General features: G+C 45.7%; 4 protein-coding genes and 1 long non-coding RNA gene across 6 annotated transcripts; 2 read left to right on the top strand and 3 right to left on the bottom strand.

Annotated features, from left to right (window-relative positions):
- Positions 1-872: 872 nt before the first annotated feature.
- LOC120690809 (threonine dehydratase 1 biosynthetic, chloroplastic-like) lies at positions 873-5,774 on the top strand. The gene is made up of 9 exons (XM_039973638.1): positions 873-1,328; positions 2,391-2,570; positions 2,666-2,935; positions 3,182-3,388; positions 3,894-4,142; positions 4,219-4,292; positions 4,455-4,572; positions 4,871-5,005; positions 5,311-5,774. The coding sequence occupies exons 1-9, from the start codon at positions 888-890 to the stop codon at positions 5,461-5,463; spliced, it is 1,827 nt and encodes a 608-aa protein (XP_039829572.1). The 5' UTR covers positions 873-887; the 3' UTR covers positions 5,464-5,774.
- An 875-nt stretch (positions 5,775-6,649) lies between these two features.
- On the bottom strand, positions 6,650-8,529 carry LOC120687581. Its single transcript, XR_005680785.1, has 3 exons — positions 8,439-8,529; positions 7,660-7,777; positions 6,650-6,954 (listed from the first exon to the last, which is right to left on the bottom strand). It is a non-coding gene; the product is annotated as an uncharacterized LOC120687581 (long non-coding RNA).
- Positions 8,530-11,162: 2,633 nt separating this feature from the next.
- LOC120691201 (dynamin-related protein 1C-like) lies at positions 11,163-18,675 on the top strand. Of its 2 annotated transcripts, none has more exons than XM_039974217.1 (17): positions 11,163-11,430; positions 11,557-11,620; positions 11,704-11,808; positions 12,612-12,713; positions 13,362-13,412; positions 13,505-13,566; positions 13,811-13,901; positions 14,040-14,104; positions 14,186-14,380; positions 14,471-14,590; positions 14,784-14,854; positions 15,024-15,249; positions 15,472-15,522; positions 15,612-15,840; positions 16,225-16,364; positions 18,287-18,490; positions 18,549-18,675. In XM_039974217.1, the coding sequence occupies exons 1-16, from the start codon at positions 11,296-11,298 to the stop codon at positions 18,410-18,412; spliced, it is 1,833 nt and encodes a 610-aa protein (XP_039830151.1). In that variant the 5' UTR covers positions 11,163-11,295; the 3' UTR covers positions 18,413-18,490; positions 18,549-18,675. The 2 variants fall into 2 exon arrangements, with proteins under 2 accessions (XP_039830151.1, XP_039830153.1); XM_039974219.1 differs by having other exon boundaries at positions 18,287-18,504; positions 18,545-18,675.
- A 43-nt stretch (positions 18,676-18,718) lies between these two features.
- Positions 18,719-19,560, bottom strand: LOC120691203. Its single transcript, XM_039974220.1, has 2 exons — positions 19,115-19,560; positions 18,719-18,972 (listed from the first exon to the last, which is right to left on the bottom strand). The coding sequence occupies exons 1-2, from the start codon at positions 19,475-19,477 to the stop codon at positions 18,799-18,801; spliced, it is 537 nt and encodes a 178-aa protein (XP_039830154.1). The 5' UTR covers positions 19,478-19,560; the 3' UTR covers positions 18,719-18,798.
- A 358-nt stretch (positions 19,561-19,918) lies between these two features.
- Positions 19,919-23,725, bottom strand: LOC120691200 (NADH dehydrogenase [ubiquinone] iron-sulfur protein 1, mitochondrial-like). Its single transcript, XM_039974216.1, has 5 exons — positions 23,117-23,725; positions 22,585-22,831; positions 21,977-22,271; positions 21,427-21,801; positions 19,919-21,071 (listed from the first exon to the last, which is right to left on the bottom strand). Exons 1-5 carry the CDS (start codon positions 23,532-23,534, stop codon positions 20,172-20,174), a joined length of 2,235 nt encoding a protein of 744 aa, XP_039830150.1. The 5' UTR covers positions 23,535-23,725; the 3' UTR covers positions 19,919-20,171.
- Between the last annotated feature and the right edge of the window lie 325 nt (positions 23,726-24,050).

Genomic DNA, 24,050 nt, shown 5'->3' with positions numbered 1-24,050 from the left:
TGGGACCGGAGATTGAACTGCTGGAGTTCCCGGCCGATTCACGGTTCGACTAGTTTGAGCCATTGGACCGATCGATTTAATTATACAATTATTATTTCGTCCCTCTAGCAGATAATATATAGTTAGAAAAAAACTATATTTTGAAACAGAGGAAACAGATGTTATCGTCTCTGCCTTTCTCTTCCTGCTCCTCAAGATCTCATCATATGGCACATCTTCTAGTAGGCGGCTAATGTCGCATATAGACACTCATGTACGGTCTCTTGGACAGTTTTTTCTCGAAGGGTGCCATCGTACAATGCGTACCAAGCCCTGTTCTGTCTCTTGGTTCGATTTGCATCAACCCTGAGAAGCTTCACGCTCCCTCGAACAAGCACAGGAAAACCTGTGCTTAGTCAAGCTCGTGCCGCGACGAGACCGCCGTGTAGCAGAGCCCAAACTCAAACGCAGTCGTCGGCGCTGAAAACCTGAAACTGCCCACGGTCCAACGCTCCGCCGCCCCGGCGGCTCGGCCATGGCACGGCCTCCAGCTTGGCTCGGAGCCCGTACGCCCGCCAGTACGCGCGAAGCCGAGCCGCCGACCGCCCTCGAGTCTCTCAACGCGCTCGTGTTAGGCATGCCCCCCGCACCGCACCGGCGCCCACGCGGAAAACGACGGTACAAAACCGCCAAGGATACCACCAGGGCCGCGCGCGCGCGGACGGGTGCGGGGGATCCTGACGCTGACGCCCCCCGATCCCGCGCGGGCCCCGCCCTCCACCCGACCACCCCATATTCATATCGCCCCCGCGCGACTCGCGACGACGCATCCTCCGCTTCACCCGGCCCCGGCGCCCAGCGAGAGGGGAGAAAAAAAAACAAATCAGGAATTCCGCGAGGGCACCACCATGGCGGCCGCCGCCACCGCCTCGGCCTCGGCCTCGGCCGCCTTCCCCGCGGCCTCCCCCCTCCGCCGCGACGGCCGCAGGGCCTCCCGCGTGGCCGTCAGCGCCGCGGCGACGACGCCCGCGGAGGCAGCGGCGGCGGCGGCGCTCGCGGCCGCCCCGGCGGCGCCGGCGCCGATGGTGCGGGTGGCGCCGGAGTCGCTGCAGAGGGAGAGCGGGTGCCTCGTGGCGGGGCTCCGGGAGCGCGGCGCGGCGGACGGGGAGAGGTTCGGTGGGGACGGCGGCGCGGCGGGGGAAGGAGGGCCCGGCGCGATGGAGTACCTGACCAGCGTGCTGTCGTCCAAGGTGTACGACGTGGCAATCGAGACGCCGCTGCAGCTCGCCACCAAGCTCTCCGACCGCCTCGGGGTCAACCTCTGGATCAAGCGCGAGGACCTGCAGCCGGTAATCCACGACGACGCGCAGCCTTCCCTCCTACTTGTCCCGCCACCTTTTTTGGGTTGGTTTGTTGTGTTCACGGGAGCGGCTACTAAAGCGTTTTTATTATTCCAAAAGAAGTTTAGCCGCTACTTGTGTCTGTGGATACATTTTGCACTGGAACATAGCCTAGTTCAATGGAATATTTTTTATAACGCTGGGACTTTTGGTGTTATGGTTCAGCTGGTTTGGATGGGATGTTGGGATTCACAGAATCTCATGGATTGTCTTGGTGCTGGCCTGCTGGGATAGGTACTTAGACATTCCCTTCAATTTTCCACCTTGGCTTTGATACGTTCTTGTCACGCTTTCTCCGAGGAGAGTAGACGTTTCAGGATATTTTGTACTTTTGACTTTGTTGATTATCGGTGATTTTTATAGTGATGAAATTTTGAGGTGGCTGTTCTTTTTTAAGTTGACAGTCTCTGTAACTTGATTCAATAAGTTTACGGGAGTTTTAATTTCTTTGAAATATCACTTTTTGAGTGCAGCATGACTCAGGGTCTGGGAAGTTTGTAACTGGTCTGCTATATTTGATTTTCCATGCAATTATCAATAGCATAACCCATAGTGGCAAATTGATCCAAGGGGCTACCCGCTACTAAATCCGTAGCCTGAGGGGCTTCAGAAGGGCTACCCGCTACTAAATCCGTAGCCTGAGGGGCTTCGGAAGGGCGAGGAGCGTCATTGGCTGGGCTGGCTTCAACTGGGCCAGGGCGACCCTCTATCTCTAAATGATCTATCCACTCCAAGTTGGTGAAACGGCTCTCCGGATCCGGATTATTAGTCTGAATGCTGTTGAAAACGGACCCTTATGTGCATATACCTTTTGAGAAGGAATGCTATATACGTTTCATAGATAATCTCTATATCTGTTTGCCACACACACGTTTCATGCATAGTACAGTTCCTAATTTTTTTTGCACATAGTACAGTTCTATGAGGTAAATTTCTAGTTCACTGAAAAGTACTGTTCCACTTCTATGCTTTCTTTCTTTTCTTTCTCAGATTTTGTTTACTTGGTTATAGGTATTCTCATTCAAGTTGCGGGGAGCATATAATATGATGGCAAAACTCTCTCCCGAGCAGTTGGAGAGGGGCGTCATCTGCTCCTCTGCTGGAAACCATGCCCAGGGAGTCGCTCTCTCTGCTCAGAGACTGAGATGTGATGCCGTCATCGTCATGCCGGTGACAACACCAGAAATCAAGGTTTTCGATCTTTTCATGCTAAACTTAAGGCTTCCCTTTCACGATTTATTCTAGTTAATGCTCACTGAAGAATAAACCTAACACCTCAATTCCAGTGGAAATCAGTGGAGAGGTTGGGTGCAACCGTAGTCCTCGAGGGGGACTCGTATGATGAAGCTCAGTCATATGCAAAACTACGATGTGAGCAGGAAGGTCGCACATTCATACCTCCATTTGACCATCCTGATGTTATCGCCGGACAAGGAACTGTCGGCATGGAAATTGTTAGGCAACTGCAAGGTCCACTGCATGCAATATTTGTACCTGTGGGAGGTGGTGGATTAATCGCTGGAATTGCTGCCTATGTGAAACGGGTTCGCCCAGAGGTCAGTTTTCCACTGTACTCTTGCTTTAGAATAACAATCGCATGTTCAAGACAATGAGTTTCTTTACATGCCATCATGGAGATTTGGACTTGATATTTAAGTGCATTGTGTAGTTGAATTATTTCATGTTGAATCAATATCATACTGTAATCCTTTTCACAATTGAACCCAATACATCTATCTTACACTGATTTCTGTTCAGGCTGATAATTTTTTGTCTACTTTGGCATCATTTATTTTATACAGGTGAAAATAATTGGAGTAGAACCCTCAGATGCAAATGCAATGGCATTGTCCTTGTGTCATGGCAGGAGGGTCATGTTAGAGCACGTTGGTGGTTTCGCAGATGGTGTAGCAGTCAAAACTGTAGGGGAGGAAACATTTCGCCTGTGCAGAGAACTAGTAGATGGCATCGTTATGGTCAGTCGAGATGCTATTTGTGCTTCTATAAAGGTGAGAACTATATTTGTATATGTCTGCCATTCATTAGTGCTTTAAATGGGTATTTAACTGAAAACTGTAATATTTCATAGTCTCAGCTCACTTGAAGCTCTGGAATTCTGGTTACAATGCTCAAGATAAATATCATAATTTGTTCCATTAGTGGTCAATGTAAACCACCAGTTAAATAGTTTTTGTAAAATGTTCAGAAATCAGAACAATGTCTAGTGGGAATGGTCTATAAGGTTATGCTTCAGCAACTCCATCTACCATCAGTTCATGTACTGTGTAGGGCATTATCGAATATAGTTTTTCTTTCTCTAAGTTTACTGTGCATAAATGTTCTTTTGGTATGGATACAGAAATAGAATGCATAAATATTTATGCACAAACTGCTTATTGTATTCCAGTTTTTCGTATTCATGTTGTCCTTGTCATCATATACAGTGCATTATACTTGCATTCTGCACTTTAGTATATTGATGGTACTGAAATGTATCTTTTTTCATGTGTGCAGGATATGTTTGAGGAGAAAAGAAGTATCCTTGAACCTGCTGGAGCCCTTGCACTGGCAGGGGCTGAAGCCTACTGCAAATACTATAACTTGAAGGGAGAAACTGTGGTTGCCATAACTAGTGGAGCAAATATGAACTTTGACCGACTTAGACTAGTAACTGAACTTGCTGATGTTGGTCGAAAACGTGAAGCAGTTCTAGCTACATTTCTACCAGAGGAGCAGGGGAGCTTCAAACGATTTGCAGAATTGGTATACCCCGTGATAGTAATGCCAACATGTTTTAGTTTAAAATCAATTTCCTCTCATGTGACTTCTCATTCTGCAGATTGGCCGGATGAATATTACTGAATTTAAATACAGATATGATTCTAATCCTAAAGATGCCCTTGTTCTTTACAGGTACTTATAAAGTTGGGCTCTTTTTATTATTATTCATCCATATCGAATTGCAAATGTTCTTATACTGAGGTGTACATGTTTTTAGTTTATTATCTTATCTTTTTTTAAAAAAGTATATACAACGACGGTTACCTTAGATACTTAGATTGATATTTGTTACAGCGTTGGCATCTACACAGACAATGAGCTTGGAGCAATGGTGAATCGAATGGAATCTGCAAAACTGAGGACTTTTAACCTTACTGACAGTGATTTAGCAAAAGACCACCTTAGATACTTTGTAAGTTGCATCTGTCACACTCAATAGCTATTAGCACATTATTTTTCAAAGCGACCAGTTGTAATGTGTAAATGACTCTATATCTATCAGGCTAGTTTTTTTTTTTTTTTTGCATCCTGTGACTGTGAGGATGTCTAGTTTAAAATAATTATCTTAAAAATGTTGGTTGCAGCTGACATTTTGTAGGTTAATTTAGTACACTGCAAAGATTTTGAATTGTCAAAATTGTTTTAGTTCCCTTAAGGGCCTTTTTCATTCAAATGTATCTTATTAGTGATTCCACTGTATCAATTTTCAGATTGGAGGTAGATCTGAAATAAAGGATGAGCTTGTTTACCGGTTCATTTTTCCAGAAAGGCCTGGGGCCCTCATGAAATTTTTGGATGCATTCAGTCCTCGTTGGAATATCAGCCTTTTCCATTATCGTGGACAGGTATGTGATCAGTCTTTGCCTCATTGTCTGTACCCTTCTTACGTTGTGTCTATCTATGCAATCTCATAATTTGAAACTGTGGTCATTTTGTTACTTCCATTCCATAAAGCCAGAAAATGATTAAAAAAGCCCTGCTCTTCAAATGATTATATGCCCCATTCGTTCTCAACTTGAGAAAGAAAGTATATACCACACTGAAGTTGTTCTGGGATGTGTATATTGCTTGTATGAATGTTAGTAACCAATGCAGACCACCAAAAGGGGCTGTAACTATTTACATTTCATCACCTAATTCTCTTGTGCAGGGTGAAGCTGGAGCAAATGTATTAGTTGGCATACAAGTGCCACCAAAAGACTTCGATGAATTCAAGAGTCGTGCTGACAACCTTGGGTACGAGTACATGTCCGAGCACAACAATGAGATATACCAGCTGCTGTTGCGTGATCCGAACATTTAATGTCGTTGGTCACATGATGAATGAATGGCTATTTTCCGTTGTGGTGAGACTTTGCAAGCTTCAACTCCAAGATAGAACTTAGAAGGCACGCCTTGCTGCTTCTGTTGGAGCAAAGCCATCGCCGTACCTATTTATGTAGTGTTGGTTTGGCTTTCGTTAACTTGTTAGATTGTGTAGCGTATCGTTGTGCATCTGTAATTCTGTATTGTGCTTTGTGGTCTCAATAATGATAATAAATATGGAACCCAAATATCTGATAATAATTATGTAATTGAGATCTGGGCCGCATCAGTTCTATAAAGTCTATACCATTCTATCTCTTTGCTATATTGAGTTTTGAAACAAAATTGGGGAACCTTCACAAAGTTTTGTATAACAAGCTGGAAAATATGCTGACACATTACACCTCCCCTATATTGTCAGTAGTTGTGTATCTCTTGCATTACTGTTCTCAAGTAAATTAAAATGTGTCCGGTGGAGCCTATTGCCAAGGTTTGATGAAACCTTATCTGCGGCCTGCGGGGATGTGAATTATGTGGTGCCAATTTGAGAATGTGTGGCCTACTGTTCTGTTGGGACGCTTGGATGGATGGGTGTGTTGTGGCTATTACTGTTGCAGCGGTTAACTGAAACGGTGGGGGAGAGGTTGTTGGATGGTCAATTGGTACGTGGTGGTTAAGCTCGACTTGCAGCTGCAGGAGGCGCTTACATGTGCCATGTGTGGGGCACGCACAGTCACATTTCCTGGCATTTTCCAATAGTTCCAAATGGAATGTGCCAGTATCTATGAGGACTTAAATTTCAATTCCTTTTATTTTATCTTTATACATATGGACATATTGACACTTTCACCATCGGCCTTCTGGAGTTCTAAATTTGCATAAAACTCGAAATAAATTTGCAAGTTGGCTGCAGATCGAACGTGACGTCACCGCTCCACTCTCCAGGCTTGAGCGTAGTTGTCTGTCTCTTTCCAGGGCTAGTTTGGCAACCAAGGGGTGATGCCCCGGGGCAAGGCTCCCCCCGCGGGGAAATACCTGTCGCTCCCACCCCTGGGGGCGCTCCCTCCCCTGCGGGCTGCTGATCCCCGCGCCTATTTGGAGGAAGGGGATTGTTTGCCAATGGAAAAATCAAGAAATTCAAGAAAATACTAGAAAAATCAAACAAATAAAAAACTGCTCTGAAATTTCAAGAAAATGCTTGAGAAAATCAGAATAAATTTATTGCATCATGAATTCAGGCTTCAGGAGCAAGTTGATATCATAGAGTAGACTAGCGCCAATCTATTCCTGTCATCATCCAATAGAGATGCGCGTAACTAGGACACAATATCGTTCAAGCACTACGTCCACATAGTGCTTTCAGCAGCGTATGAAACTGGCATCAAAATAGATTCCTTCAGGAGAATGCATCCAAAAAATGGAAGAGTTGAGATTTCTGATTCATCATTCATCCTTGTTACTTGTCGAATATAGCAGCATTCTTCCTTGCCTGCCACATGATCCACACAGGTGTATCAGTGAGATTAAAAAAGATGAAGCAAATAAGTATCAAATTTATTATTGTTCTTATACTGCTAGCATTAGGAAAAGCATGAACGCATGTTCAGGGCATTATCCTTCTAAAAGCCACTACTATTTATACCAAGGTCCAAACCAAATCCTAGAAGCAGTAATATTTTACAGCTCCATCACTCCAAAAGTCCTGTAACCTTCCATACATTGTTTAATTCTGTTGTTACTTGTTAGCATGGTAGTGATCGACCATTTAGACTTAAGTTTGCCCTATAGAGATTCCTTTCCCTGGAAGATCTCCGTAAACTCAATTATTATGGCACCTCAACTTATGTTGTGTCAAGATCAAACTGATCATCACTCCAGGACTCTTTTCCCTGGCTCAACAATTCTTAGACATACTTAAGACACACTACAAACTGTTATGCACCAGAGGACACCCATTACATGAGTTTATGTCCAGGAAGTAGTTGTTTATTCACTTATGTGTAAGTGTAATAGACATGCATGGAATGTTCATTGTCCTTTCCAAAACGTCAATTGGAGATAAATAATTGCAACTTCATGAAGAAAAAGAAGGTTCAGCAGATCATTAGAGGAAAAGAAAAATAAGGCCATACAGTTTATGTGCTAGTAGCCCACATTTTCAGTGAAAGATGGGCTATGGATAGACTGTATGTACCTGGCAACACCCTGACATACTCGCTAAAGATGAAAGGCACAATGTCTGAGAATTGTATCTTTCAGATGAGAGTTCCTTAGCATCCCAAAGCAGTTGGAATGACCAAAATCCCATCATCCTGTGGATTGGCACATCATCAGAAAATAAGGCATCAGTACTACACTGTTAAATACCAAGAAAGATGATAGCAAGCACATTCAGGGGTATCATCTTTTAAAAAGACTATGAATTAGAAAATAAGAAGTATTGATAGAAGCGCATGAGAAAGGAAATAATGCTCCATTATTCTACAGTTAGACAAAAGATCAGTTAGACAATACCAGACTTCAAGTAATGCATTTAACTGAACTATACGATACACAGATAGTTTCAATATCTTAAACTGGTGGCTCAATCGGGAAATTAATCTGCTCTGCTATTTTACTTGGTTTCTCTTTTCTTTGTGAATGGGAGATTGCTACTAAAAACTTCATTAAAACGCAAAGACTGTACACTACAAGCTAACACAGAACCACCAGGTGAGGGTGATGCTAAAGAAAGTGATAGTTCAAACAGAACTGCCCAATCTCCAGGAGACAGGATCAAATAGCATCCTTTAGCTGTGTATATCTGGGAACTTGTTTGTAGATAGCTAGATAGGGCCATATAGGGCCTACAGCAGGAACCTTTGAAACGGCTACAGGTTAACTTGGTCTTATTTGGAGCTGCATCTTTATGCAGGTTGCAAGCAGTGAAAGCAAAACAGTTGAAGGGCACAATTGAAGGGCAGGGACCATAACTAGAAATAGTTCGTCGTCCTCTTCTTCCTCATCTAATATGAATCTTCAAACTTGATCCTCCCAAGAGTCCATTTCCTAATATAATATTATTTATTAGCAAAATAGTGCTAGCTAGCTGTCATATGGAAACAGCAGCATATAAAAAAGGATATAGCACTCAGCAGCATGAAAAAAAACTGATGAGCTAATCAGACTGCCCCAATCCAATTGGCTTCCTAGTTGCCATGAGTGTGCAGCAAACCAAAAAATAGCATGTACTTTACAGATGACTAGAATAAATGGTGCCGTTAAGAGTAAAAGGCCAATCAGTAATCTGGAACGAATTAGTGCAGATGCCTCGGGAAGGAACGCGACGGGAATTTATGCAATTAAAACATGCTATTTAGAATTTATGCAACAAAACAAGATCACATATGCATATGTTTTAATTAATTTTAGTTTTTCTAAAAATATCAACAATCAAAGTATACTATTGCAACATTTGAGTATACATGTTCAACATTTTGTACATACGGTTTCAACATTTTCATATAAAATGTTTAACTAGTTTATAAGAAATGTTGTATTAAGTTTGAATGAATGTTGAATTTTGTATTTTAAAATATTGACCGTAGTAGTATAGAGAAAGTGATAATTATTGATGCAGCTTGAAGAGGGAAAAAAAATAAAAGAACGTCTTCCACCACCTGCACCTTCCTAACAAGTGGCGAAGTGTAAGCTGCACATGCTTACTGCATGTGCTTTCGCGATTCGACAACGCAGCACATGACTGCCTCTGATGGGCCGCGACACCAACGATAATGGGCTTTGGGCTTTATAGATAGTCTGTTATCTATCTTCCGGAAGGGGTATAGGAGCCCCCCGTCCTACCCGGGGAAAAGGCCGGGATCCCCGCTGGGAATCAAGCTCCCAAACTAGGCCACGTTAAGAATAGCTGTTTATTTTGAAACATTTTTTTAGAGCAGCCCGCAATATACATCCGGCATAAGTGGTAGGAAGGTGAGACCAGCAGCAGATGATAGCACTGATCCAAATATGCACACAATGTATACTCCGTTTAAGTTGGGCCGCGCAATAACAATCCAGGCTCATGTGAGAGCAGACTTCTCTGTTGTCTGGCCCGGGAGCGGACGTGATGTCAGAAACAAATTTTTTTTATTTGCTAGTACCCGGTAGTAGTGCTCCTACCGGTCAGAACTAATACCTGCTCCTCCTACCATCTCCACAATGTATCTTAGGCCGTGTTTAGTTCCAACGCAAAAAAAATTTGCGTTGAAATCTTGCTAATTTGAAGTACTAAATGAAGTTTATTTATAAATTTTTTTGCACAGATGGGTTGTAAATCGTGAGACGAATCTAATGATACTAATTAATCCATGATTAATCAATAATTAGCGGATGGTTACTGTAGCATCGCTGTTGCAAATCATGAATTAAGTAGGCTCATTAGATTCGTCTCGCGATTTACAGCCCATCCATGTAAAAAGTTTTATAAATAGATTTCATTTAGTACTCCATACATGTGTCAAAACATTCGATATGACATTTTCTGCGTTTATGGGTAAAGATCTCAGCAAGACCTTACCCGTTTGAAGCTCCTGCTACCCCTTACTACCTCCCACTGCGGGTGCCCTTAGGCTATCTCCAACCATTCCCCCCATCCAACTCCCCCCAAACGTACTATTTACTATATTTTACTACCTCCCTCCAAAAAATTCCTTCCTCTATAACTCCTCTCCAACCATTCCCCCCATATCTATTCCCTCTATATACTATCACTCATTAACTAACTATTAGTTTATCATTTTTGAATTTTAAAAAAATCATACAGTATTTGTACTGTCATAATACGCACTATCATCATGTTACGGGGCTCAAATGAGATTAATATCATGAAGAAACGGTGTGATTAGAGATATAGGGGGAGTTGAAACTCACTCTATATATAGAGAGAGTTTCAACTCCCCCCATATATAGGGGGAGCTTTGGGGGAAATCGTTGGATCGGATCACCGGACAGCTCCCCCCACCCTACGTAGGGGGCTTTGGGGGGGGGGAGCAGCGCTCCAACAGCTCCCCCTAAAGCGCCCCCTGCGTAGGGGGAGAGATGAAACTCCCCCCACACATGGGGGGAGTTGAAACTCCCCCTATATCTTTAATCACACCGTTTCTTTGCGATATTAATTCCGTTTGATTCCCGTAACACGATGATAATGTGTATTATGACAGTACAAATACTGTATGATTTTTTTTAAATTCAAAAACGTTAAATAAATAGTTAGTTAAGGAGTGATAGTATATAGGGGGAATAGATATAGGGGGAATGGTTGGAGAGAAGGAGTTATAGGGAGAGGAATCTTTTGGAGAGAGATAGTAAAATATAGTAAATAGTACGTTTGGGGGGAGTGGGATGGGGAATGGTTTGAGAAAGCCTAAGCCAGCCGATCCACCAACGGTTCCCGATCCATAGGCCCGGTCCATTCGAGCCCATCCAACCCGCACGTCCGCCGCGCGTTCAAACGTCCATACCAGCAGGACGGCTGGCGATCCGTCGTACAAACTCTTCCACTGCCATCATGACCCCACAGTTCTCGTATCCCCACCCGCAGGGGCTCAGCTCACCCGCACCGGCGCTCGAACGCCGCGTCCACGCAAACCCATCCTCCCGCGTGCCGACCGCCACCACCACCACCTCGCAAGCAAAACTACAGGCTCGCTTTTAAAATCTGTCGCTGCGATTCTCTCCGCTCTTCCCACTCGTTAGATCCCACCGCCTCCCGCTGCTCGCCGCCGCCGACGAACCGCCGCAGCCTGACGCAGAGCCGCGTGGCGGACCATCGCGTGCGGCCTCGCCCAGGATGGCGACCATGGGGAGCCTGATCGGGCTGGTGAACCGGATCCAGCGCGCGTGCACCGTCCTCGGAGATCACGGCGGCGGCGGCGAGGGCTCGCTCTGGGAGGCGCTCCCCTCCGTCGCTGTCGTCGGTGGGCAGGTACGCGCCGCCGAGCCTGCTGCCTTCGCTTCCAGATCCACTCGACCCCTCCATAGATCTAGCCAGCGCGCTCGCTCACGGTTTGTTTGTCATTTTTTTTAAATCCTCTCCTGATGATGCCTCCAGAGTTCCGGGAAGTCGTCGGTGCTCGAGAGCATAGTGGGGAGGGACTTCCTGCCTCGTGGATCTGGTAATGCTGTGGCTGGATCGCGCGCGTCCTCTTTGATTTGGATCGGCTTGGGCGTCTGATGATTGAATTTGGGTTTTGATTAGGTATTGTGACGAGGCGGCCTCTAGTGCTGCAGCTGCACAAGACCGATGGTGGGCAGGAGTATGCTGAGTTCCTCCACGCCCCGAGGAAGCGGTTCACTGACTTTGGTAAGGCGACCGGTTTGTGTTTATTTACCACAGTTCACAGCTGCTTGTTTCATTCACTTACTTCTAATTGTTAGTGTTAGTGATATACTAAGAGCCTGTCTGCCTCTTGGGAAGGTTCATTTCAATTATGGTCAATTAAGATGGAAACAGATTGCATCATATGTCTTACCAAAATTGAATGAAATTGATACCACAGAGTTAAACAATGTATGGCGCCATTTACGTTACATGTTCCGACTAATCACTAGCATGTCATTTGAGAGCAGAGGGCATATTAGGAGTTGCCTTTTGAAACTATAGTGCTATACTGACCAGGACCGCCGATGTGATGTATACTGCAACACATTTAGGAAATATTTGCACTGCATATAAGTCACAATATATTTGAAGTTTGTACCGTGCTTTCACTTTAGTAGCTTTGCTTTCCGTAAATGAACTTTACATGCTCTTTTACTCTTGCACTGAGTTTCTATCCGACGCCACAACAAATTGTGTTTAAAAAAGTGAGAAATGTCATGTGTGAAAGGAACTAATTGTGATTAGTTCATGAAAGAAATAACTGAGAACCAGTTCATTGATGGATCCTTGATATATTTGCTTGCAGTTGTATTGATTTCAGCTATAAATTTCTGCGATGTTTTCTATTGTCTAGAATGGCATTCTGATAGTTATTATATCCATCTATATCTATATTTTATTAATGAGATGTTAAATAACATTTGTTATTGAAATACTTTTTCTGTTTTTGTATATTTGCTGGATATGTTTAGTTGAACTATTTTTTAATTTCCATATAATTGCAGCTGCTGTGAGGAAAGAGATTGCTGATGAAACAGATCGCATAACTGGGAAAACTAAGGCTATTTCAAATGTTCCCATCCAATTGAGTATATATTCACCACATGGTAAGTGTTGATGCTTGTTCTGATTTTTGAAGTATTGATGCATGGTGAACATGATGAATTTGGACTTTCCAACATTGGTCTTAGATCCAACTAATCTCTACTTTAGGATTTTATTGATTTTGTTCTCCCAGTAAAACCTTTAAATATTGTAGGTTTTCATGTGAATTGGCATACGCAATAGTCTACTTTGAAATAGTTTAGTTTGTTCTTGTTTATTATTCTTTTGGGAACACCTGCACACAAGTCAGTTTGGACCAATGGCGTGAGATAGTAACAAGAATACAAGATGACTCATCTGTGCATTAAGATTTTATGATTTAACTTTACTCAGGGCCTAATGATAAAGAACACTTGAAATTTTAAATGTATTGGGATTTTAAGATTAAATGACTCTGATTTTTATTTGTCGTGATTGTTAAAAGGAGTGTGCCCTGTGCCCTGTCTTCTATTCAAGGTTTAGTCACAGTAATAGCCACATATGTGTTCTGGTTCCTATCCATGAAGCACAAGTAACAAAAACTTGTAACTTGCACATTCTCGGTGCACAAGCTTTACTACGTTATTTGAAGTTTTATATGCAGTGAGTACATTTATGTTTCTTATTATTTGAATTATCTGTAGATTAATTTGCCATACATGTGTTTGCAGTTGTTAACTTGACACTAATTGATCTCCCTGGACTGACAAAGGTCGCTGTAGGTAATGCCATAATTGATGAATTAGTTGCTTTGTTTTTTGTTACTGTACCCTTCTTTTATTTAACTTCTGACACCTGGAACATTTTACTACAGAGGGGCAAGCAGAGTCTATTGTTCAAGATATTGAAAACATGGTTCGATCTTATGTTGACAAGGTAAAGAAAATCATCTTTGTTACTTGCTAATTACTACAATGTGATGTTTGCTTGAGTTACTTGGACTTCATTGAATCTTCTGCGACACTTTTCCCCTTGATCTGAGCATCACAGATACAGATAATATTTCTCACTCTAGTTTTGTATCTAGATAGATTAGCTATCTATATTACATGTTGCTAAAGATGCTTTGATCACGTTTAAAACCCTTTTTTTACTCATGTTTTTTTTTTGGATATTTCAGCCAAATTGCATCATCTTGGCCATCTCCCCAGCTAACCAAGATATAGCAACATCAGACGCCATCAAGCTTGCTAGGGATGTTGATCCTTCAGGTGCAGTATCTAGATCAAACGTTTGACATCTAACTTTCCATTAGATAGGATATCGATAAATCATTTTGTTAGCCTACCTATTTATCTGTGGAATTCCAGTCATATATATTAACATCATTTTCTTCTTAACATCTTAAGGTGACAGGACTTTTGGAGTCTTAACAAAGCTTGATTTGATGGACAAGGGTACCAATGCTGTTGATGTATGACACTTTTCAATTTTTCTTAATGCATGCTTCAAGTACATATCACTAAAACGAATTCCTTTCTCTATGTAATCCTAGGTACTTGAAGGGAGGCAGTATCGCTTACAACACCCCTGGGTGGGAATTGTCAACCGCTCACAAGCTGATATCAACAAGAATGTTGACATGCTTTCAGCAAGACGCAAAGAAAAAGAATACTTTGAGAGCAGTCCTGAATATGGACACTTGGCGCATAAAATGGGCGCAGAGTATCTTGCCAAGCTTCTGTCACAGGTGAGGCCATCTTTCTTCTGTGGTACGCTTCAACCATAAACTTTTGAATGACATGCTTGAGTGCTGATGTATTTTCATTTATTTATGCAGCATTTAGAGGCTGTGATCAGAGCGAAAATTCCAAGTATTATAGCCATGATTAACAAAACAATTGATGAAATAGAAGCCCAGTTGGATAAACTTGGTAGGCCAATTGGTGGTGATGCTGGGGTAAGAATAGCTGTATTTTGTATTTTTCATTTGTGTTAGGTTGCTGTGAGAATTAAGCATAAGCATTCTTGGTAGTTTGTGGTGCAACCTGCATTGTTTATTTGCAGGGATGAATACGAAAACACTGTGCATTATATGTTTCTAAACCTTATTTATGTTGTCTTTTCTCTCATAAAGTTCGCATAATCTGCAGGCTCAGTTGTACACGATATTGGATATGTGTCGTGCATTTGATCGTGTTTTCAAAGAGCACTTAGATGGCGGGTAAGATATTCAACTGACCTTTTCCCTAATGTGCTTGTGCCTTCCATAATCATTGCCAATATATGTTGACAAATTATCATAATTATATGTATTGTTAAGATAGTAGAAGCATTTTTTAAGGATTGGTTTTTGATAATTTATGCTTAATCATTACTCCCCTTCTTTTCAGTCGGCCAGGTGGAGATCGGATTTATGGTGTCTTTGACAACCAGTTACCTGCAGCACTGAAAAAGCTTCCATTTGACCGGCATCTTTCAATGCAAAATGTTAGGAAAGTTATTTCAGAGGCTGATGGTTACCAGCCCCACTTGATTGCCCCTGAGCAAGGATACAGAAGGCTCATAGATAGTTCTCTAAGCTACTTTAAGGGTCCAGCTGAAGCTTCTGTTGATGCGGTATGTCTTCTCTGTTGACACATGGCTCCTTTTAATATGTTTTAGTTCATGTTTCAATAGTTGATGCATTAGTATGTGAATATGTTTAGTAACTCATATCCTACATGTATGTATACATTTTACATTATGCAGCCGTGTTTTGTTTGTCACTTGAATTGCATTTAAGCCATATTTCACAGGATCTTGTTCACTATGTGGTTAATGATGTTCTCGTATTTGCAGGTCCATTTGGTCTTGAAGGAGCTTGTTCGGAGATCGATTGCAGCAACAGAGGTTAGTGCCTTCTTGTTCCTTCCTTTCTTTCTTTCTCTTCTGTCTTACTGTTTCTTCTTACTGATCAATCAGAATCTTGGATATCACAGGAGTTGAAGCGATTCCCAACACTTCAATCGGACATAGCTGCTGCTGCAAATGAAAGCTTGGAAAGATTCCGTGAGGATGGTCAAAAGACTGTTCTTCGTCTAGTTGAGATGGAAGCCAGCTACCTAACAGTAGAGTTTTTCCGTAAACTTCCTACTGAACCAGAGAAAGCAGCTGATAAGAACACTCCAGTGAGTGATAGGTATCAGGACAATCATCTCAGAAGAATTGGTAAATTCACCTTCCTTGCTCTCTTTGTGGAAAAATGACATCTGATTTACAAAAATGCACCACCATTTTTTGATATTTATACAACACAAGAAGCGTAAGATTAAATTATAGGAAGTCTTTATTAGGTTGACACAATCATGGTAGGCAGATTGAATAATGTGACCCTTAACAAACAGCCGTGGTGCCATACAAGTTGGTTATTAGCTAGTGAGCAATCTGTGGCATTTTGCATTTTTTTCTTTGCAGGGCCATGGTCTGATGCTGTTGCTCTGCATTAGTTGCATGCTTTGTGTTGATATTCACCGCCAATGATAATAACCATGTGAATAGAGTCCATTATGATGTGCCACTAATTTTCGCTTCATCGTTGTTTTATTTTGTCAGGATCGAATGTGTCATCTTATATTAACATGGTCTGTGAGACGTTGAGGAACACAATCCCGAAAGCCATTGTACATTGTCAAGTGAAAGAGGCAAAAAGAAATTTGCTTAACCGTTTCTATGCACATGTGGGAAGCAAGGAGGTATGCTTACGTTGACTAATTATATTATTTGCATCCAATTAAAAGATAGGTGCACGTGTTTGTAGTTAAATCACAGTTTAACTGACTGAAAAGAAAGGGTGGGTCACTGTTTATTATTCGTCATTTTATTGTTTTATAAGGTCACACTGGTGTGGCATGCATTATGAATTTTTTAAACATCAATTTTGTTGAATTTGATATTTGTCACCCCTGGTTTCTCATCTAGCTTGTGAACTTGTTCTTACTGATGCTTGTTCTTGCTCACAGGGTTCAGAGAACCAGATAGTTACCACTGTTCTGTTCCCTCATTTTTGTTAGAGTAAAATGCACTGGGGTCCTTAAACTAGTTGGTCTGTTCTGTTTAGGTCCATGAACTTCGAAAATGCATTTATAGGTCCACAATCTATTCAAGTGTGTCATCTAGGTCCAATTCAGCCACGTCATACCCTAGAAGCTGATGTGGCAGTGGCAGGTTGACTGTGCGGTGATGTGGATCCTTACATGTGGGGCCCCTATGTCGGCCTCCTCCCTTCTTCTTCCTCCCCCGACCTGCGCGAGCCGCTGTGCGGCGGCGGGACGGCGGCCATGGCGCGCGGGTGCGCGGTGGGGTGACCACGGCGGCGAGGCGGAGCTCCGCGCATGCGCGGGCTGGCGCTAGCCCCTGCCCCCGGCGGCGGAGCTCGCGGTGCCCGCTCCTGCCCCCCGGCGGCTTGGCTCCTCGAGCGAGCGGCTTGCGCGGATGGCGTTCGCAGAGGGCGGCGGGGAGGGCGGCGCGGACAGGATCCTGCGGGATCCAGCGCTCCTACCTCCTCGGCGGGGATCCGGTGGCGCCACCTCCTGCCTTGGCCGGCGCCCCTCCTCGCGGCTCGGCGGCCTGCGACGGGCGCGCCCCCTCGCTGCTATCACGGCGGGCTCGAGCAGAGGGAGGCCCGCCGCCGCCTCCTTGACACCGCCGTCTTTCGCACCTCCTCCGCACCGCCGGTGCCAGCGCGTGGGCCAGCTCGAGGTGGGGAGGGGCGGCGCGGCTCACTGCTCTGCGTGAGCAGGGAGGACGCTCGCCCGCCGCGCGTGCCCGGCCCTGCTCGCCACGGAGCAGGGGCCGCGGCGGCGCCCTGCTCTGCCCCCCCCCCCCCCCCCCCCGTGAGCTCGAGCGGGAGGGAGAGGGAGGGAGAGGGAGAGGGAGAGGGAGAGGGAGGGAGGGAGGGAGGGAGGAGGGAGAGGGAGAGGGAGGGAGGAGGGGCCGCCGTTGCCATGGCCGCGCCATGACCCGCCATGGCCGGCGGCCAGAGAGACGGCCCGAGCTCGGTCCGCGCTGCCGGGGGCGGGGCAACGCCGCGCCGCGCGCGGATCCGGCCGGCGGTGGGGCCGGAGGAGGAAGGAGGGAGGAGGAGGAGGACCAGGGCGGCGCGGCGAGGGAGGAGGGGAGAGGCTGCGGCAGCATGGAGCTGAGGCCGGAGGAGGAAGGGAGGAGGGGCGCACCCATGGCCGGCGCGGGGAGGGAGCAGGGCGCCCATGGCCGAGGCGCAGGGAGGGAGCCGAGCAGCGGGGCTGCAGCGGCCCGGCGGTGCGGGAGCAAAGGAGATGAAAGGATGGGGGAGGCGGCCCCGTTGGATCGGACGTGGCTGTCCACGTAGGCAGTCAATGGTGGTCAGAGATATTTTGGACCTAGATGACACACTTGAATAGATTGTGGACCTATAAATGCATTTTCGAAGTTCATGGACCTAAACAGAACAAGTCAACTAGTTTAAGGACCCCAGTGCATTTTACTCTTTTTGTTAATCTTGTCTAGATCGATTAGCAATGATTCTTGGAAGATTTGTGCATATTCCAGATTACTCCAGCACTGCAAGTGATTCAAATAACTTGGACAATAATAGCGGTTGTCGATCCCTTATTTGCTTTGCTTTTTCATGATACAGAAGAAACAGCTCAGCGCAATGTTGGATGAGGATCCGGCTTTGATGGAGAAGAGGGACACCTTGGTGAAGAGGCTGGAGCTGTACAAATCTGCAAGGAACGAGATCGACTCGGTTGCATGGAAATGATCGGATAGTGACAGCCACAGCGGGAACATAGAATGTACAACCGCGGCACATGTGTGATTGCAGTAGAATGCTCGATTCTTTTCATATCTGAACTTTATTTTGGGGGGGGGGGGGGGGGGGGGTTGTACACAGTTTTCAAACGCGAGTGTTCTTTGTTTGTCAGACATTCTTCATTGGCCGTCTTGGCCTTTAATACGATTATTATGGATGACCTGATCTGTAGGGTCCCATCGAGTATAGATGTATTCTTTTGTTGATTTTTACTGCCTCGGCCGATCTCTTTGATGCATTTGAATTGAACAACAGTTGAAAATGACAGGAGATGATCATATTTTTCTCGATTAACTTAGACAGCAGCATACAAAATTTAAAAGGACAATTTCCTGCTATTGGAGGCGGCTCTTGAAGTCGTCCCATTCCACCCCCTTCTCCAGGTACTCGATGTTGTTGGGGTCAAACGGCCCCTTCACCACGTCCACCGACTGTATGATCGCTCTCTCCGGCAGGATGCTCCTCGCCGGATCCGCCGCCGTTCCCCCGCTCAAGCTCGACGAGAAGCCCTGCTACACAGTGCGCTCACGCGTAAGCAACAAGCAGAATCAAAGCATCTCGACGAGAACCACGGCCTGCGCCCGAAAACTAGAAACCGGCGGCGGCAGCCGCATTGCAGCAGCCGCGGCATTGCCCATCCTGGCTCGGTACCTTGAAGACGAGCACGACCTCCACCTCGTCGTCGACCCGGGCCTTCACCAGCAGCGCCTGGTCGCGCGCGTCCTCGGTGTACCGCTCCATCCTCGCGACGTCCTCGTTGTGCCCCCACTCCTCGTCGTCTTCCTCGTCCTCGTCCTCCTCGTACCGCACCCGCCGCCTCACGCGGCAGACGGCTCTGTCCGCGCGCGCATCGCCGCCGCCGCCGCTGACGAGGCGGGGCAGGTGCCCGAGACCGAGAGTGCGCGCTGGGGCAGCGGCCGGGTGCGGGCGCGCTCCGCAGGCGCCGTGGTGGAGGCGGCAGGGTCTGGCGGCGGGCGGAGAGATGGTCAGTGTGGCGGCGCAGTGCAGCACCATGCCGGCTGGATGTGGAGCGAGCGAGGTGGCAGCTGGATAGATAAGGCACGGTTCGAGCGCTGTCCCTATTGGTAGTTTCCTGGTTGCGGAGATGCGAGTTCAATGCGTAGTACCAGTGTCACACATGATAAGTTCTAGAGTTGTCTTGGGTAGCAAACCCACGTGAAGAAATTTTAGGGTCTCCAAGATACATTGCCACCAGGATAAAAGGTAAAAGCTGTTAATTATTGTTATAAAACAAAAAGGATACTTAATTATAAGGCCAGCTTGACATACCAAATGATAACAGGTGAAAGACAAGTCTTTGAACGGACCAGTAAAATTCGACAAAGGAAGCTAAGTATATCAGTTTAAGCTAAATCATTTTAGCAATTTAACCTACCAACAATTTATTTTGCCAGCTTACATAAGCAGCATTCACAACCAAGTATAAGGATCAAATCTGGAAAAGGCAAAATCATTGCTTGTAGCCGTTGTATGATTCAAATGGACAAGCTTATTGAGTATGCTCTGCTTCTCATACATGACACAGAAATGCACTTATCAAGTTTTGCTGCTCTGAAAATCTAGAGGCAGTCCAAATTATACACCAACCTCCCAACCAAGCAAGCTACAGGTGGTGAGACTCGTAGCAAAGAAAAAAGAAGGGAACTAAGATGCTCTTCGCCGATGATTGGCTTGAAGGACACAGACCTCACTTTTTCAATAAGGTCGCACTGCATTGGGCCATTATCTTTGAAGCTCGTGTGATTGCATCAGTCATATAGAAGTTCTCAATGACGGTTTTGAATGGGGTTGAGCTCACTTGTTGCTTTACTGGCGGCTTCACCTCAGGAGAAATTGTGCATGGTTCTTTCTCATCTACGTGAATGAGATTAGGTGCAACTGTGCTGATCCGATCCCTCACAGCTGACAGACTGTCGTAAGGCAGTTGAACCCCAGCAACCTCAGAAAGAGCACGAATGATCTTCCAATCATCCCTAGCATCACCAACTGTAGGAACAGCTGGGATGGTCCACTGGGTGCAACCTTCGGTGTTCTCGTAGGTACCTTCCTTCTCACTGAATGCTGAAGATGGCAAAATAACATTGGCCCTATAGACAGCCTTGTCACCATGGTGCCCCTGATAAAGAACAAATGCATCTTCTGGAAGCTTGTCTAGACTTATATCATCAGCTCCCATCAGGTACAAGAACTTCGCTGACTTGATGCTCTCAGCAGGATTAGCAACAAGGCCAAGATCAAGAGCTGCAGCTTGCGCAGCATGGAGCAGTAGGACATTAAGGCCATTCCAGTCTGGTCTCGTCACATTGAACTTCTTGGCTACAGTCTCAATCGTTGAGAACAGGGCATCTTGGTCCTCCCGTTCAAATAATCCAGCTCCAGCAATGATGACAGGGTTTTTAGCAGATTGCAGTACCGAGCAGAAAGGATGCCGACCCTCTGCAACCTCAACAAGGGTCTGTGGTCCTGTGCCAAGGTGCTCATGGTCATAGTTAAAGTCAGCAGGAGGGCCGATATAGCCCACCTTTGCTTGTGTTGCTCTAACGGTCTTCCGAATCCTAGCATTAACAATAGCTGCCTCCACTCTTGGCTGTTCCATGGCACAAAAGAGGGTCGTGTCATTATAACATTATATTCACAATAGACTGCATATCGGCAAGACATGACTAAAGGAGGCATAAGGAGGAGCGAAAAAGTTCAAGAATAGAACAAGCGTGACACTTCAAATATGGACTATTACATGTAAAAAAGTTTATGCTTCAAAATTGATGAAAACTTCAAGAATATCAACTGAAATTTAATTCATATGCACTGCACAGCTATTGCAAAAGCATGCGACACCACACCATTGGTGATTGTATAATATAATGGTGTTTCGGAGAACGCAAATAAATCAAGAAAATGGTACTAGGTATTAGCCATGAGCACAAGGAGGATAATCCTACCTGAGTGCCAACCAAAAGGAAGACATCAGCCTTTTCAAGCCCAGCAATGCCTGTATTCATTAGGTAGTTCGATCGCAGGTCTGCTGGAGGATTTAGACCATTTCCCTCGCAGAGGACCTTATCTGAACCCATTCTGTTAACAAAATCTTTCAGAGCCATCATGGATTCTGCATCAGAAAGTTTTCCAGCAACTCCAGTAATTTCTTCTGGTTTAACTTGATGCAAAACCTCAGCAACAACTGCAAGAGCATCACGCCATGTCACGGCCTTGAACCTGCCATCAGGACCACGGATCATTGGGTCATTTAGTCTTTGCCTCTTCAGACCATCATAACAAAACCGTGTTTTGTCAGATATCCATTCCTCATTGATGTCCTGCAAGGAACAGGAAGTGATGTTAGCTAAACATAATCTTTGTTTTCTCAAAGGTATAGAATAGCAGACTAAATGAACTCTACGATACACCACGATGCGTCAGCTCACATGACTATCACCAACAAAACAAACATAAAGGAGTCAAAATTGTAAGAGAAGTGGGGAGTAATCAAACCTCATTGAGACGTGGAACAATACGCATAACTTCAGGACCTCTGCTGTCAACTCTTATGTTTGACCCTACTGCATCAGTAACATCAATAGTCTCGGTGCCCTTCAGCTCCCAGTTCCGAGCTTTAAATGCAAATGGCTTGGATGTAAGAGCCCCAACAGGGCAGATATCAATAACATTTCCGGATAGTTCACTTGTCATAAGCTTCTCAACATATGTTCCAATTTCTTCACCACTGCCACGACCTAACATACCAAGGTCTTGAACACCAGCAACCTCAGTAGCAAACCTGACACACCTGCAACATTAAAACGAAAATAGCAATACATCTCAGCCAAGGTACAGAGCTTGCACAAGTAGCTAGAACAATTTTCTACAACGCAAATTTAGAAACCAGTAGATAGAAGCATGAATATATATATCAGATAAAAATGCTGGGCTCAAGAGGTTGAAAATATTTTAAAATTGATCTGATCAGTTACTAACCCTGTATATAGTGCGTCAATAATGAGGCGGTTGCAGAAAACACAACATAGACAAACAGGATAACAATGAAACCACCTGAAGTGATGTAAATAGATATTACCAAGAAGGAAAAAAAAAGGCATCACCTTGTACATTGGATGCAACGGGTCATCACTGTCTTAACCAAAGGACCCAAATTCTTGTCAACAACTGACCGCTTCATCTCAGTGAACCGACCACGGTCAGCACCAAATGCCATAGACTGATCCTGGAGGTCACACTCCCCACCCTGATCGCAGATTGGGCAGTCAAGTGGATGGTTCATCAGCAGGAACTCCATGACACCCTCCCTTGCCTTCTTCGCCACTGGAGTGTTTGTCTTAATCTTCATCCCTAATCCAGCAAGATTGATCACTGAGTACTCCAAAATCCACTAAATCAAGGTCACGTCTCTAGTTTCTTCAACCATTTCCAATGACATGGGAAATCAAACAATCAAATCTACTCATAACCCTAAATTGCTGAGACGCCAAGGAACTGAATGGATCTGAGCAATTGAGGCATACACCACTAGGTAATGGACCAAAGAAGCAGATCGACACGACCCAGTTTTCAATCTCAAAACAGCACGCAGGAACAAGGAAATGCTACGTGCGCACATGGGTGGCCGTGGATGACCTGGGAGCGCGGGCATGGCGCAGGAGGCGACGGGCTTGGGCGATTTCTCGACCTCGACGAGGCACATGCGGCAGTTCCCGGCGATGGAGAGTCGGCTGTGGTAGCAGAAGCGCGGTATGTCGACGCCGGCGACCTCGCAGGCCTGGAGCACGGTGAACCCCTTGGGGATCCGCACCGCGTGCCCGTCCACGAACACCTCGAGCGCGTCCTCCGGGTTGGGCGGGAGCTCCACTCGGGCGCCCCCCACGGGCTCCCGCGGCGGTGGCAGCTCTGGGTCGGCCGGCGCCACCGCCGCGCCGGCCTCCGGCGATCCCGCGGAGGCGGTCGGGGAGATCCAGCGGCAGGAAGCGGCCACGGCGGGGCAGCGCGACGACAGGCGCGAGTTCGACTGGCGGAGCGCCCTCGCGAGGAACGCCATGGCGGCGGCGGCGGCGGCGGTGAGGCGATGGGATCGCGCGGAGACGGTAGGGGGAGAGAGAAGGGGAGGAGCCCTCAGCCTAGGGAGAGTGGTGAGAGGGATGGGGTTGTCTCCGGAGAGAGGTGGCCGCTGCTACGATCCCACGAGGTTTCGAGGTCCCTGAGAGAATGACGTCCGGGCCCGTCCTGCGTGACCCGCTCGCAGTGAAATGATGGTTTTGTGGTGGTGGAAGGGGCGCGTGGCGGCGTGGGCGCTGTATTTCGCTGAGGTGTTGGATCGAGACCTTGGATGGACTCGGCGCATGGACGGTGAGCGTGAATTGGCTGGTGCGGCAAGGCCGGCAGCTGGCTGGCACGAGGCAGGGAAGAAGAAGACCATTGTGCGCGTGGTCCGTGGGTGTATGAAGCGTTGTCAACGCTGGAAAAAATGGGCCGGATTTTGTAAGGTCAGCTCCAGGATTTGAAAGGGATAGGCCTAAATTTTGTAGTTAGTTGGGCCTAACATATGACATCCGTA

This window comes from Panicum virgatum, chromosome 9N (genome assembly GCF_016808335.1).
Source record: "Panicum virgatum strain AP13 chromosome 9N, P.virgatum_v5, whole genome shotgun sequence".
Lineage (NCBI taxonomy): Eukaryota > Viridiplantae > Streptophyta > Magnoliopsida > Poales > Poaceae > Panicum > Panicum virgatum.
The sequence above is the reverse complement of the archived record's forward strand: the minus strand, read 5'-3'. Positions and strand labels throughout refer to the sequence as shown.